The sequence below is a fragment of the Lepus europaeus genome, chromosome 5 (assembly GCF_033115175.1).
Source record: "Lepus europaeus isolate LE1 chromosome 5, mLepTim1.pri, whole genome shotgun sequence".
Lineage (NCBI taxonomy): Eukaryota > Metazoa > Chordata > Mammalia > Lagomorpha > Leporidae > Lepus > Lepus europaeus.
In genome coordinates, this window is record NC_084831.1 from 27,935,502 (window position 1) to 27,949,297 (window position 13,796).

At 50.1% G+C, this 13,796-nt stretch overlaps 1 protein-coding gene across 3 annotated transcripts in view; it reads left to right on the forward strand.

Moving 5' to 3' along the window:
- Positions 1–1,544: 1,544 nt before the first annotated feature.
- The window catches only part of AGO1 (argonaute RISC component 1), a 41,697-nt gene continuing 29,445 nt past the window's right edge, over positions 1,545–13,796 (forward strand). For 2 of the 3 annotated variants that reach the window (XM_062190949.1, XM_062190950.1), the window contains exons 1-6: positions 1,547–1,732; positions 6,758–6,941; positions 12,107–12,227; positions 12,629–12,810; positions 13,207–13,343; positions 13,569–13,703. In XM_062190949.1, the coding sequence (XP_062046933.1) occupies positions 1,708–1,732; positions 6,758–6,941; positions 12,107–12,227; positions 12,629–12,810; positions 13,207–13,343; positions 13,569–13,703 (784 nt within the window). In that variant the 5' untranslated portion in view covers positions 1,547–1,707. Of the gene's footprint in view, positions 1,733–6,757; positions 6,942–12,106; positions 12,228–12,628; positions 12,811–13,206; positions 13,344–13,568; positions 13,704–13,796 lie in introns of all 3 variants that reach the window. The other variant, XM_062190951.1, reaches the window with a different exon arrangement.

Sequence of the window (13,796 nt, forward strand, 5' to 3'; positions counted from 1 at the left end):
CCTGAGGAAGAATAAAAGGACTTAGGCAATAGGAGACTTCACAAAAGGCTGAAGTCGAGTAGAAGTCTCAGAAAAAGAGAAGTAATATCAGATATTGTGGAAGAAAATAACTGAAAATTATCCTTTGGATTTGGACATTTTAAAAAGCCATTTAAGGGGTTGGCACTGTGGTGTAAAGCCGCCGCCTGCACTGCCAGCATGCCATATGGTCACATGTTTGAGTCCTGGTTGCTGCACTTTTTTTTTTCTCCCCTTTTTGACAGGCAGAGTGGATAGTGAGAGAGAGACAGAGAGAAAGGTCTTCCTTTGCTGTTGGTTCACCCTCCAATGGCCACTGCGGCCGGCGCATCTCGCTGATCTGAAGCCAGGAGCCAGGTGCTTCTCCTGGTCTCCCATGCGGGTGCAGGGCCCAAGGACTTGGGCCATCCTCCAGTGCACTCCCGGGCCATAGCAGAGAGCTGGCCTGGAAGAGGGGCAACCGGGACAGAATCCGGCGCCCCAACTGGGACTAGAACCCGGTGTGCCAGCGCCGCAAGGCGGAGGATTAGCCTGTTAAGCCACGGCACCGAGGTTGTTGCACTTCTGATCCAGCTCTCTGCTGTGGCCTGGGAAAGCAGCAGAAGATGGCCCAAGTCCTTGGGCCCCTGCACCCACGTAGGAGACCCTAAGAAGCTCCTGGCTCCTGGCTTCGGATTGGCCCAGCTCCGGGGAGTGAACCAGCAGATGAAAGATCTCTCTCTCTCTCTCTCTGCCTCTACCTCTCTGTAACTCTGCCTTTCAAATAAATACATATTTTTTCTAAAGCCATTTAAGTGACCTGGCGAGAACAGATCAGGCTGATAGTTTAAGCGTGAGCTGTAGATGAGGAAGTGGGGGCAGGTACTTCGCAGATGCGGCGGATAAAGTCCGGTAACCGTACTTCAACCGAGAGCGACATCTTCCAGGATAAGCAGGGTCCTTTACATATCTGTGGTCTCTGCGCCCAGCGCACGGCCTGGAAGAGAGAGAGGGTGGCGTCATTGAGTTCAGTGACCGGGGACAGAGCAAAACTTCGCAGAGGCAGTCGCTTTGCAGCCAAGGCTTGAAGGATGAGAGTGATTGGGAGCAGAGGTGGGAGGCAAGGCCCCTGCGCGATGGGGTGCTGGTCTGTAAGGGGGCCTGGGCATGAGATGGGGCTTCCGGAATGCGCGCGTGGCTCTGGGCGAAGGGCGCGGGCTTTATGCAGGTTTGAAGGGACCTCTTTGGAGAACAGACGGCCCGAGGCAGTCGGAGGCGGGCGGGGGTCGCCCCGCCCCACTGACGCCACGGCGCGGTTCCGCGGCGCTTCTACCGGAGCCCTCCTGCCGAGCTGCATGGCGTCGGGTGACCGCCAGGGGCCGCTGCCTCCGGTCCCCGGTGCCCCCGCCCCTCTGCATTGGCCTTTGTTGCCGTCGGAGCGCCCCGCTTGACTCGTTCCCGTCCGCCCCCTGGGCCTGGCGGTCGCGCCTGCGCACTGGTAGCTGGCCGGGCGCTCGCAGGGGGAGCTGCTGCAGGCTCCGCGGCGGCGGCGGCAACGGAGGCTGCGGGGGCGACGGCGCTAGCGGCCGGGCTTGGGGGGGGAGCCGAGCCCGGCCCGGGAGCCCGAGCTGCGAGAGTGAGGGGTACCTAGGCCCTTCACGCTGGACTCCACAGTCTCCGGGCCGCCTGACCTCCGCACGGGTATATGGGATGGAAGCGGGACCCTCGGGAGCAGGTAAGGGCCCCTGGGAGGGGGAACGGTGCGTGCTGCAAAGACCAGGGGGCTCCCGCGTGGAGAGCATGGCTCCCGATGGTGGGAAGGGCTCCTGATTGAGGAGGGGGGCTCTCATGGGATGGGGGGCCCAGTTTCGAGAGGGCTGCGTGCAGTTCCGGGGGGAGAACCATGTGAAGAGAGCCCAGAGATGGGGGCTGTTTGTCCAAGGAGGCGGTGTGCAGACGTGGGGGGGGGGGAATTAATCGGGGAGAAGGGCCTGAGCGCAAGGAAGGACTCCGGGAGATCCGAGGAGGCCTACGGAGAGGCCCGGCAGGTGGCTGGGGGCGGGCTCCAGGTGTCCAGGAGAGGGGGTGGCGATACAGATGGGCCCGGAGCTACCGCATGCGGGGGGCGGGGGCTCAGCCGGGCTGGGCTGGGCTGGGCTGGGCTAGGGTACTGTCTCTTGGGAGAAGGCGCCAGAGCTGGGCTATGAGCTCCGCCCCAACCGGGCCTGACGCGGGGGCGAGGGTCAGGGGGCGGTGGGTGGGGACCCAGCCCGGGGATTCCCCCCCGTGAGGCTGGGGAACAGAGCGGAGGTACTGGAGCATGCGCGGAGGTGGCAGCTGGAAGGGGCTGCCCGACGTGGTGGGGGCGTGGCTGCCCGAATACCCCCACCCCCGCCCCGTTTGGCGTGGAAAAAGGAGCGCGCTGTTGGGGTGCGTTCTTTCTTAGGGCTATGCTGCAGAGTGCAGATGGAAATGTCCCCCTCTTCCATCTCTGGGGCGCTTACACTTGACCCTCACAATTTGCCAATAATCAGTTGAGGGAAACTGCCAAAGTGCCTTTTCTGTCACTTGAGGAAAGTCTGGGACTGAAGCCGTGTTCTGGGGGAGGGTCCTGAAGAGAGGCTTTCGAAGAGGTGTTGGTTCCTGAGGAGCCACGGACGGGCAGGACCAGGTGTACTTGGAAGAGGTTTGCCTGGGTGGCAAGTTTTTGGCCCCATAGTGAATAGAAATGAGAGCTTTAATCCCAGGATGACCTTTGCTATTGAGTTGTCTTTTGAGGGTACAGTCGGATCTCTTGCTGTACTTCAATATTTCCAAGGCTGTTGTGTCCCACCAGGTGTGTGTTTTTTTTTTTTCCTGTCTACAGCCCAGAAACTGGCAGGGCCGTGTCATTAAAGCCAGGTTTGCCCTCCCAGCAAACTGTTTAGAGGAGGGGGAGTGGTGTTTATCACCTTCACCATGGTGACAGCTCTACTTCTTATTCACAGGCAGAAAAGGAGATGAAAGGAACAGAGAGACACTGAGGCGCAGCTGTCCCCCCAAAAAGACTGGCATCCTCAGTGTGGGCGATGGGGTACTGGGACCTCTGGTGTCCTGGGTCTCTTATTTTGTGATGGGAGGAGCAATCTGGACATAAGGCTGTTAGATCATCTCTCACCACCTCCTTCCACTTGGTCTGGAATTAGGAATAGAATTTCCATTTGAGCCATAAACTTTCTTTTCTTTACCTGGTGGGAGAATCTTTGTCTTTTAGACCAGGCCTGATCTCAGCATCCCAGGAAATAGCTTTTAACAACTCATTCAAGCAGTCCATGCAGTGACCTGCAGATGCTTACAGATTGCTTTCTCCCAAGCAAAAACAACCTCATCCAGACCGTGTAGGTCCTCAGGTAGAGTTCAGGGAGCACAAACTACCCTCTCTCCATCCCAGGAACTCTCTAGCTTTTCTAGGCTGGAGACTTTACCTGTCCCTGAGGTCCAGTGGATTGCTGAGAGCTGGCACCCATTCCAGACTGCTAATGATTTTACCCTGATGAATTTCTAATTGGCTCTGGTGTGATGAAAAAAATATTTTTTGGTTTGTTATAAGACATAAGCTTCTAGGGAGAGGGTTGGTGTCTGTAGTCAGCTGTAGCCTTGGGAAAAGCCTAGTGGACAGTCTTGAATCATCCACGGGTGTAATTGAAGTTTGCCCAGAAGTTGCCCATGTGGGGCCCATCACTGCCTCTTTCCTACATGTGGACGGTTATTCTCTGGGAGTGGTGTCCTGAGGAGACACACAGAACTGAGGCATTGTTTCTGATCTCAGGGGCGCATGTCCATGTGTGCCTTCTGTGCTTAGGTGCGTTCCAGGCGTACGTACTGGACTGAGCTCCCTGAGGGGAGAGGCAGTGTCTTGTTTAGCTTTGGAACAAGTGAATATACGTTGATTAATGGAATCGCATCACATTCAAGTGTAAACTTAAGAGGATCTTTAATAATTTGTGTGTATTCGTGTGTGGACAAATCCCTTTTAGAGACTGGTCTCTTCCTCTTTGCTGATCCACCAGCTAACCTAGCTTTGAGTTTGTGTCTTTTGAACAGGCAGTCTGGCTCCTCGGGAGGTGTGTGGGCCTCAGAACTAGGGAAGAAATCCTGAGCCAGGATTTCAGCTGTGGTACTTTCCTTCTCTGGGCTGGTTGGGGGTGGGGGAGGGGGAGTGTCCTCTGCCGGGCCCCTCCCTCCTTGCTTTTGTCTGCAGGGAAGGGCCCCGCCTCTTTCCCCCTAGGCCCAAGCTTTGTCCTCTCTGTGCTGGGGCCCTCATCTGCATTACAAAGTGGCCGTCTGTCCCTGTCTGGATCTGAAGGGAAGTGTCTAAAAGCTGGGGGCAGGGTGGGGTAGAGGGGGGTATTTTGTACAGCTGTGAGACTTTTAAAGGGATGGAATGGAAGAGAGGTTCCCGCTTCATCCAGCCTTCCCTGGCTTGGGGGGTGGGTGAAGAGGTGCTGTGGGCTCCCCTGTTTTCCCAAAGCCCCCTTGGACAAGAAGGTACGCTTAGGCTAAATCTGGTGTGTAGTCCTGTTTCCCAGGAAGAGAAGGCTTTGAGGCTAGAATGTCTGTCCCATCCCCCATCACTTCTGCCCAGCCTCCAGCTCTGAGGGAGTGCCTTCCTCCTAAGGCCCCAAATAATTATTGAGCCTGAGACACTAAGGAGGTGAATGGAATCTAAGAACGTGAGGAGGAGTCTCCCTTACCAGCCTTGCCCACAAGGGTGCATGTTTGTCCTGGGCAGTTGGAGTTGTTCTGTGTGTGTGTTCGTGTAGTCTGCCCGTGGCATATTTGTTCTTTTCCTATCTGTGTGCTGAACACAAGTCCTGTCTGTGCAGAACTCAGTTGAGGATGGTGAGGGGTGGGTGTGTGAGAGTAATGGTCAGGGCCTAAGTGTGTGTGTGTCTGTGGGCTTGTGCACAGTTTCCGACCCTCTCTGGGGTTGGCAGCCAGGTGCCAGTAGTCAGGCTTTCACTTCCCCATGCAGCTGAAGGCCTCCATCTTCCTGTCTGCGGAGTGGGGCCAGGCTTGTCAGGTGGTTCGAAGGAGACTGCAGTTTATCTCTGGAAGTGTGCCTCTCCCTTGAATCATGCTGACCTCTTCCTGACCCTCTGGCTAAGGACAGGCCCCATCCCCCCCAGGCTGTCTGACTGTGAAAGCAGAGCTCTGAGAATGGGAGGTTCTGGGCTGGTTTATCCCTCTCTCCTCCCACCTGGGCTGATCTGCCGGCCAGGACAATAGTAGCTCAGGACAAAGGCTTCTCTCAGTTTCTCTTTTTTTTTCCTCTTTCCCCCCAAGCTAGAAAATAAGACTGAGGCAGCAATTAGGATGGTGGCTGGAGAGGAGAAAGTGGCTGGAGCTGGCCCTGTCCTAGACTTTTCCCAAGGGTCCCCTCTTTCTTCAAATTGATCTCTTGTGCTGCCATCTGGACCCTCTGAAATCGGAAAATATTTAGAGAATTCTAAATACCGATACAGACAAAACGAGGCAGCATGGTATGTTTTAAGCTTTTATTTAGTAAGAAAGATGCATAAGAGAGTGAGAGCTTTACTTAGGAGAGAGAAGTGAATGGGGGTTCATACCGAGCACCAGGAACCAGCCACATGGAAGAGCATCTAGGCCAGGAAGCCTAGAGCACATGGCCCGAAGGCCATGCGCCCTGGAGGCACGGGGCTGCAGCAAGCCCCTACCTAGCAAGAGGCCAGGGAAAAAGAGCAGGGCCCAGGCACACTGTGCCCTAGGCTTTTAACCCACTCCAAAGGGGAGTGGTTAATTAACCTGATTGGCTGGTGGGCACCCAGGTGTGGCCAGGTACGGGATGAGGACACACAGGGGCGTAGCGAAGGCGTGGTCTTCCAGCTCACAAACCTAATCGATTTTAACCTATATGCCTGCCCACTTCACCTCTGTATGGAAAAATCTGCGGGGACATAGAGAAAAGTTTGTGTTTTCCTATCCAGAGCCAGTGCCTTTTCCTTCTCCAGCATTCTAATTGCTGCCTCTCCTTTCCAGGCCTCTCAGCTCTTTCTGCACACTTTTCTTCATAGTCCCCCAGTCGCGACCTTGCTGCCCTCCTGCCCTAGCCTCCTCCTTCCCCATGGCCATTTCAAGCCCTTTTCTGTTGTGGCCCCTTCTTCGGCCTCCTACTTCAACCTCTCCTTTTCTGAGTCTCCAGATTCTATCCTTTTAAACTTTTCTCTCTCTCAAACCCTAACTATTTAGTTACCTTAATCCTTTCTTAAATACTGTCTCTGCCCTCCCCAGCTGGGCCACCTTTGACTCTTCCTCCTGCCTCCATTGCAGAGGCGCTCTGGATGATGACGTGTGATATGACCATCTGGCTGGCAGAGAGTAGGGCATTCTTGGTGTGCTAGATCCCTGGCGGAGGTAGACCTCTTAAACCAATAGAGGGAATAAAGAGTTTTGTTACTAGGACCCATATGTAGCCCCTCTGCTTAACCTCTAATAGTAGCTTATTATTTATTCACTTGAAAAATTTGTGGTAGATAATAAGGATAATTTCCCTAAATGGAGAGAGATTAAAAAAACAAACCACAAAAAAAGAGTGAGCCTGGGATGTGTGAGTTAGTGGAAGCCCTCAGTGTGTTGAATAGCGGAAAGAGGCTTTCCCTATTCTCTCCCACTCCTAGAACTAGGAGACCTCATGCCTTCTCTGATCAGAGTAGCTAGGAGAATGCCAGACTCTACCCTTACTAGCCTCTTTGTCTTGTAGCTGCAGGTGCCTACCTGCCCCCCCTGCAGCAGGTGTTCCAGGCACCTCGCCGGCCTGGCATTGGCACTGTGGGGAAGCCAATCAAGCTCCTGGCCAATTACTTTGAGGTGGACATACCTAAGATCGACGTCTACCACTACGAGGTGGACATCAAGCCTGATAAGTGTCCTCGCAGAGTTAACAGGTAAGTGATACACCTTTAAGCCACTAAGCCCAGAAGTCTCAGAACCTTGAAAGAGGGACAAGAAAAGTACAACGAAAACCAGTAGGGGATAGTATCACCAAATCCAAGAAATTTTTTGAGGAGGAGATGCCAGGAAGATAAGTGCAAAAATAAATCATTACGTATAACTATTAGAAGACAGTTGGGGAGTCAGCACTGTGGTACAGTTGGTTAAAGCCCCAGCCTGCAGCACTGGCATTCCACAGGGCACCGGTTCAAGTCCCAGCTGCTCCATTTCCAATCCAGCTCTCTACTGTGGCCTGGGAAAGCAGTAGAAGATGGCCCAAGTCCTTGGGCCCCTGCACCTACGTGGGAGACCCAGAAGAAGCTCCTGGCTTCGGATCAGCTCAGCTCTGGTCGTGGTCATCTGGGGAGTGAACCAGCAGAATGGAAAACCTCTCTGGGTCTACTTCTGTCTGTAACTCTGTGTTTCAAATAAAATAAAATAATTCTAAAAAAAAAAAAAAAAACAAGACAATTGGTTTTTGTCAGAGCAATTTCAGTAGAGTAGTTGAACTAATCTAATTATAGTGAGGTAACGAATAAGGGATGGTAATGTGGTTGGAGCAGTGAGGACAGATAGCTTTTTTCCAGGTAACTTAGCAGTCCACTGGAGAGAGAAAATATGTTGACTAGAGAAGACTATAAAGGCCATGTGTAGTGCCTAGCGTATTTCAACATGTTGAAATGAATGAATGAACAAGTTTAAGAATAAGACATGGATAGTTTGTGGATTGAGGAGAAGGGGCTAGTAGAGAAGTTAACAGTTGTAGAACAAAGGGAAGCACCAGATGAATTGTCCTTGCTGAGGCAGGAGTATGTTGCAGGATGCACAGTCGAAGAGATTAGCCTTAAGCAGAAATAGTATTTCCTTCTAAAACTAACCTGTTGAGACTGTATATAGAGTATTTAAAAATTTTTAGTTTTTCAAGAAGAGTGCAGTGAGGAATGTCTCCTTATTACCTTGGTTCCCATCTCTCAGTTCCTTCCCCCAGAGTCATTATTCGTTACCATTCCTTAGTGCTTTCAGATTTTTCTGTGCATACACAAACATACATGCATATATAATATTTTTTGATAATTTTTTATTTGACAGGTAGAGTTATAGACAGTGAAAGAGAGAGACAGAGAGAAAGGTCTTCCTTTTGTTGGTTCACTCCCCAAACCATATATAATATTTAAAAACATTTTTTAACTTAAGAGGAAGATGGAGAACTCCCATCTGCTGGTTCATTTCCCAAATGTGTGTGAAGGCCAAGGCTGGGAACTAAATCCAGAGTGGTAAGAATCCAGTTACTTGAGCTGGAGTCAGGAGCCAGAGCTCAAAATTAAACCCAGGTACTTCTATGTGTGACACAGGTGTCTTTAACTGCTAGACTAAAACCCACTTCAGATAATGATTGTTTAAATGCACAAAATATAGGGTCTTTTTTTTTTAAAGATTTATTTATTTATTTGAAAGACAGTGTTACACAGAGAGAGAAGGAGAGGCAGAGAGAGAGAGAGGTCTTCCATCCTCTGGTTCACTCCCCAATTGGCTACAGTGGCCAGAGAGGTAGAGACAGAGAGAGAGAGGTCTTCCATCCTCTGGTTCACTCTCCAGTTGGCCACAACTGAGCCAGAGCTGAGCCTATCCGAAGCCAGGAGACAAGAGCTTCTGAGTCTCCCATGCAGGTGCAGGGGCCCAAGGACTTGGGCCATCTTCCACTGCTTTCCCAGACCATAGCAGAGCAATGGACTGGAAGTGGAGCAGCTGGGACTCGAACCGGCGCCCATATGGGATGGCGGCACTGCAGGTGGCAGCTTTACCCATTACGCCACAGCACCGGCAAAATATAGGGTCTTGAGTGGGCTTTTGGCACCATGGTTAAGATGCTGCTTAGGATGCCTGCTTCCCATGTTGAAGTGTTTAGTTCAAGTCCTAGCTCTTTAGCTTCACATCCAGTTTCCTGCTAATGCTAATGCTCTCTGCAAGGTAGCAGATTATGGCTCAAGTACATGGGTCCCTGCCATCCAAGTAGGAGACCCAAGTTGAGTTCTGGGTACTTAGCTTTGGCCTGGCCATTGCAGGAATTTGGGAAGTTAACCAGAGAATGGAAAATTAGTTTTTGTCTATGTGTTTGTCTTTTCTTTTTGACAGGCAGAGTGGACAGTGAGAGAGAGAGACAGAGAGAAAGGTCTTCCTTTGCCGTTGGTTCACCCTCCAATGGCTGCCGCGGCCGGCACGCTGCGGCCGGCGCACCGTGGCCAGCATACCGCGCTGATCCAAAGGCAGGAGCCAGGTGCTTCTCCTGGTCTCCCATGGGGTGCAGGGCCCAAACACTTGGGCCATCCTCCACTGCACTCCCTGGCCATAGCCGAGAGCTGGCCTGGAAGAGGGGCAACCGGGACAGAATCTGGTGCCCCGACTGGGACTAGAACCCGGTGTACCAGCGCCGCTAGGTGGAGGATTAGCCTGTTGAGCCACAGTGCCAGCCGTCTTTGTCTTTTAAATAAAAATGAAAATAAATTTTTTGCAGTTCCTTGGCATATCAGTTCACACGGGTCTGTCATTCTTTTTGCATAGCTCTCTATAAGAGTTCCACTGAATGGCTTTGTTTGCAACTCATTTAATAAATCTATTAAGGCCCATTTAGGTGGGTCTAGACTTCTGTAAAAATGAAACTGTGTTGAATATTATATACAGATACATTTTTGCACTCATATCAGTGTTCCTGAAGGATACATTTCTGGGAGTGGAATTGCTGGCTCAATACATTTTCAAGTTTAAGATAGTGTCAGTTTTTAAAAAGTTAGTTGGACCAATTTATATTCCCATAAGCAAGGTGTTACAGTGACCATTTCACCTACCTGCATCAATCCTACATATCAGATTTTTTTCATCTTTGTCATTCTGATAAACAGTCTAATTTTGAATTGTTAATCTCTGATGAGAAACAATATATTTTCATATGTTAACAATTCTATATAGAAGGGGCACTTCAAGGGAGTGAAAAAACATTCATGTGTAAGTAAATATGTTTGTATGTAGGTCTCAGAATTTGAGGGTGGCTTGCCTGCTGTCCTCTAGTCTCCAGGGATATTAGAGCTGCTTTTTGATGGTAGGCAAGAATAGTTTCTTCTTCTTCCTCCTCCTCTTTTTAAGATTTATTTATTTATTTGAAAGACAGAGTTACAGAGAGGCAAAGAGGGAGGGGGCAAAGATTATAATAATGATATAATATATTGTAATATATAATATATGTACTTTATAATAATATACTTATTTATATATAAATTACATATAATTTATAATATATAATTATATATTATATAATGTATAATATATGATATATTACATATAATATATAACATATATAATAATGTGTTACTATATTATATAATTATATTTTTGTTGTAATATAACATCATATATAATATATTATATAATAATATTATTATGTAAGAATATATATGGGGGGGAGTGTCTTTCATCTGCTGGTTCACTCCCCAAATGGCTGCAATGGCCAAAGCTGAGCTGATCCAAAGCCAGGAACCTGGAGCTTCTTCTGAGTCTCCCATGTGGGTGCAGGGGCCCAAGGACCTGGGTCATGTTCCACTGCTTTCCCAGGCACATTAACAAGGAGCTGGATCAGAAGTGGAGCAGCTGGGACTTGAACTGGTGCCCATATAAGATGCTGGCACTGCAGGTGATGGCTTTACCATAGCGCCAGCCGCAAGAATGGTTTCTAGAGTTAAAGGATGGTTGAAACGCAGGTTTAGCATAGTCTGTGAGGGTTGGGAATAATCAGGCATATGATAAAGATTGCTAGGCAGCACAAGCCTAATTGGGATTGAAATCATGTACCATGGTTGTTCCAGTGCACCATTTTGAGTGTTTTAATTTTTTTAAACATTTATTTTATTTATTTGAAAGAGTTACAGAAAGGCAGAGGCAGAGAGAGAGAGTGCGCGTGCGCTTCCATCCGATGGTTCACTCCCCAAATGGCTACAACAGCTAGAACTGCCCTGATCCAAAGCTGGGAGCCAGGAGGTTCCCCGGGTCTCCCATGCAGGTACAAGAGCCCAAGGACTTGGGCCATCTTCTACTGCTTTCCCAGGACATAGTAGAAAGCTGGATCGAAAGTAGAGCAGCCGGGACTCAAACCAGCACTCATATGGGATGCTGGCACTGCAGGCAGTGGCTTTACTTGCTATGCCACAGCGCCGGCCCCTTGAATTTTTTTTTTTTTTTTTTTTTTTATATTTGAAAGTCAGAGTTAACACAGGGAGAGGAGAGGCAGAGAGAGAGAGAGAGGGGTCTTCCATCTGCTGGTTTACTCCCTAATTGTCCACAACGGCTGGGTGCAGGGGCTCAAGCACTTGGGCCATCTTTTACTGCTTTCCCAGCCATAGCAGAGAGCTGGATCAGAAGTGGAGCAGCGGGGCTTGAACCAGTGCCCATATGGGATGCTGGCACTGTAGGCAGCAGCTTTACCCACTACACCACAGTGCCGGCCCCCACCTTGAGTGTTTTTAACTAGTAGTACTCAAAACCTTTGGTTCAGAATGGAGAGAGGTCATGTGTTTGGAAGGGCTGGGATCTACGTGATAAGGACAGGAAGTGAAATCAAGGTAGGAGATGGTTAATAGAGAGAAAACAGGATTGGAGAACTAGGGGCTTTAGAGAGGTGGAAGAGATGACGGTCTTCCATAATTTATTTGTATTCAGCTCAGGTTCCTTCCCTTTCTACCGTGTTTTCTTATCAAACTGGGATTGGAGCAGCCTGGATTCTGGATAGACCTTGGGATCAAGCCTGTCTCTCCTCAACCTCCTTCTCTTCTCATAAGGCACCCTTACCCACTCTGTTAGGTCTGTTAGAGCCTTGGTGAACTAAGGATCAGCAGTAGTACCTGGTAGCATGTTAGAAACACAAATTTCAGGTTGTGCTATAGACCTGCCGGGTCAGAATCTGCATTTTAACGGTGTGTAGTTGTTTCAGAGCAATGCTGAAGTTTGAGAATACCGTCAGAGTAGATGTTAGGAGCAAATATAGTAGATGGGACATTGCCTGGACATTGGGTTCCTTCCAAAATCTTGAAGTGGTAGTCTCTCAGCTTCTACAGGCCACTCCTATCCCCCACAGGGAAGTGGTGGAATACATGGTCCAGCATTTCAAGCCTCAGATCTTTGGTGATCGCAAGCCCGTGTATGATGGAAAGAAGAACATTTATACTGTCACAGCACTGCCCATTGGCAACGAACGGGTAAGGTTGGGAGTCAGGCAAGGCCTGTGTCAGGAGTCTGGGGTAGAATAATGCTCACATAAACCCATCTGGAGCCTGGTAGTCCAAAGATCCTTTTCTTCTTTTGTGCTGCAAAAGTGTGTTTTAATCATGGGTGGGTACATGCTGTTTAATTTCATAAACAGACTGAGATTGACTTAAAATAGACCTAGAGGATTTCCTGATAGCTGAGAGGGACAGAAGCACTGAGCCAAGATAACTGGAAACTAAAGGGCTGAACTGTGTGATCTTCCTTGTGTGCCCCATCAACTGTGGAGCAAATCCATAGTTGGCAAATCCACGGAACAGGCATAGTTGGGGCAGGGAATGCTGGTTCTGTGGCAAAGTGTTGGCAGTCCTTCACTTCTCTTACTCTCCTGAAGGTCGACTTTGAGGTGACAATCCCTGGGGAAGGAAAGGATCGAATCTTTAAGGTCTCCATCAAGTGGCTAGCCATTGTGAGCTGGCGCATGCTGCATGAGGCCTTGGTCAGTGGCCAGATCCCTGTTCCCCTGGAGTCTGTGCAAGCCCTGGATGTGGCCATGAGACATCTGGCATCTATGAGGTACTGGGTATAGTTAGTATCTGGGCTACTGGTGTTGGCAGAAGTGCTGTTGGGGGAGGAGGGGAAGGAATGCGTAATAGGGTCCCACAGTGTGCCATTCAAAGAACAAAATTACTTAAAGTCCTACTGTTTGCCAGGCAAGTGTACATCTGTGTTTAAATAGTTTAAAGCCCTGGCCCTGTCCTTAGATATCTTTGGGCCTCACCCCATCTGTCCCTGCAGGGCAGAGAAAAGGTAGAGATTTGCACAAGGTCAGTCATATAACTAGTAAAGGATCAGAGCTGGCATTAAAGCCCTGGTGTCCTGCCTTCCAGGCCAGGGCTCCTCCGTGCCCAGGATGCCTCACAGGGTGGGGGCCTGTGCCCGAGGGACCAGTTCTCTGCCTGTCCCTGCCAGGTACACCCCTGTGGGCCGCTCCTTCTTCTCACCGCCTGAGGGCTACTACCACCCGCTGGGGGGTGGGCGCGAGGTCTGGTTCGGCTTTCACCAGTCTGTGCGCCCAGCCATGTGGAAGATGATGCTCAACATTGATGGTGAGTGGGGAGAGTATGGAGCCAGGGGCACCCCAAGTCCAGTGACCACACTCCCAGCCTCATCCCTCCCAGTTCTACTACCACAATCCTAGTCTAATCCAACAGCCCTGGCACCCCTTGCCCCCCATCCCAATACCCTATAAGGAAAAAGGTGTAAATTATAGTAGCTCCATTGATTCCGGAAGACAGGGCCTGAGCTGAGCCATCCTTACCCTGTCCCCACAGTCTCAGCCACTGCTTTCTACAAGGCACAACCAGTGATTGAGTTCATGTGTGAGGTGCTGGACATCAGGAACATAGACGAGCAGCCCAAGCCCCTCACGGACTCGCAGCGTGTTCGCTTCACCAAGGAGATCAAGGGTGAGGACCCAACCAGCTGGGGAGGGGAAGCGTTGCTGCTTTCTCTTTAGTCCTAAAAGGAAATCCCCTTGGGATATGTTCAGGGGAAAGACC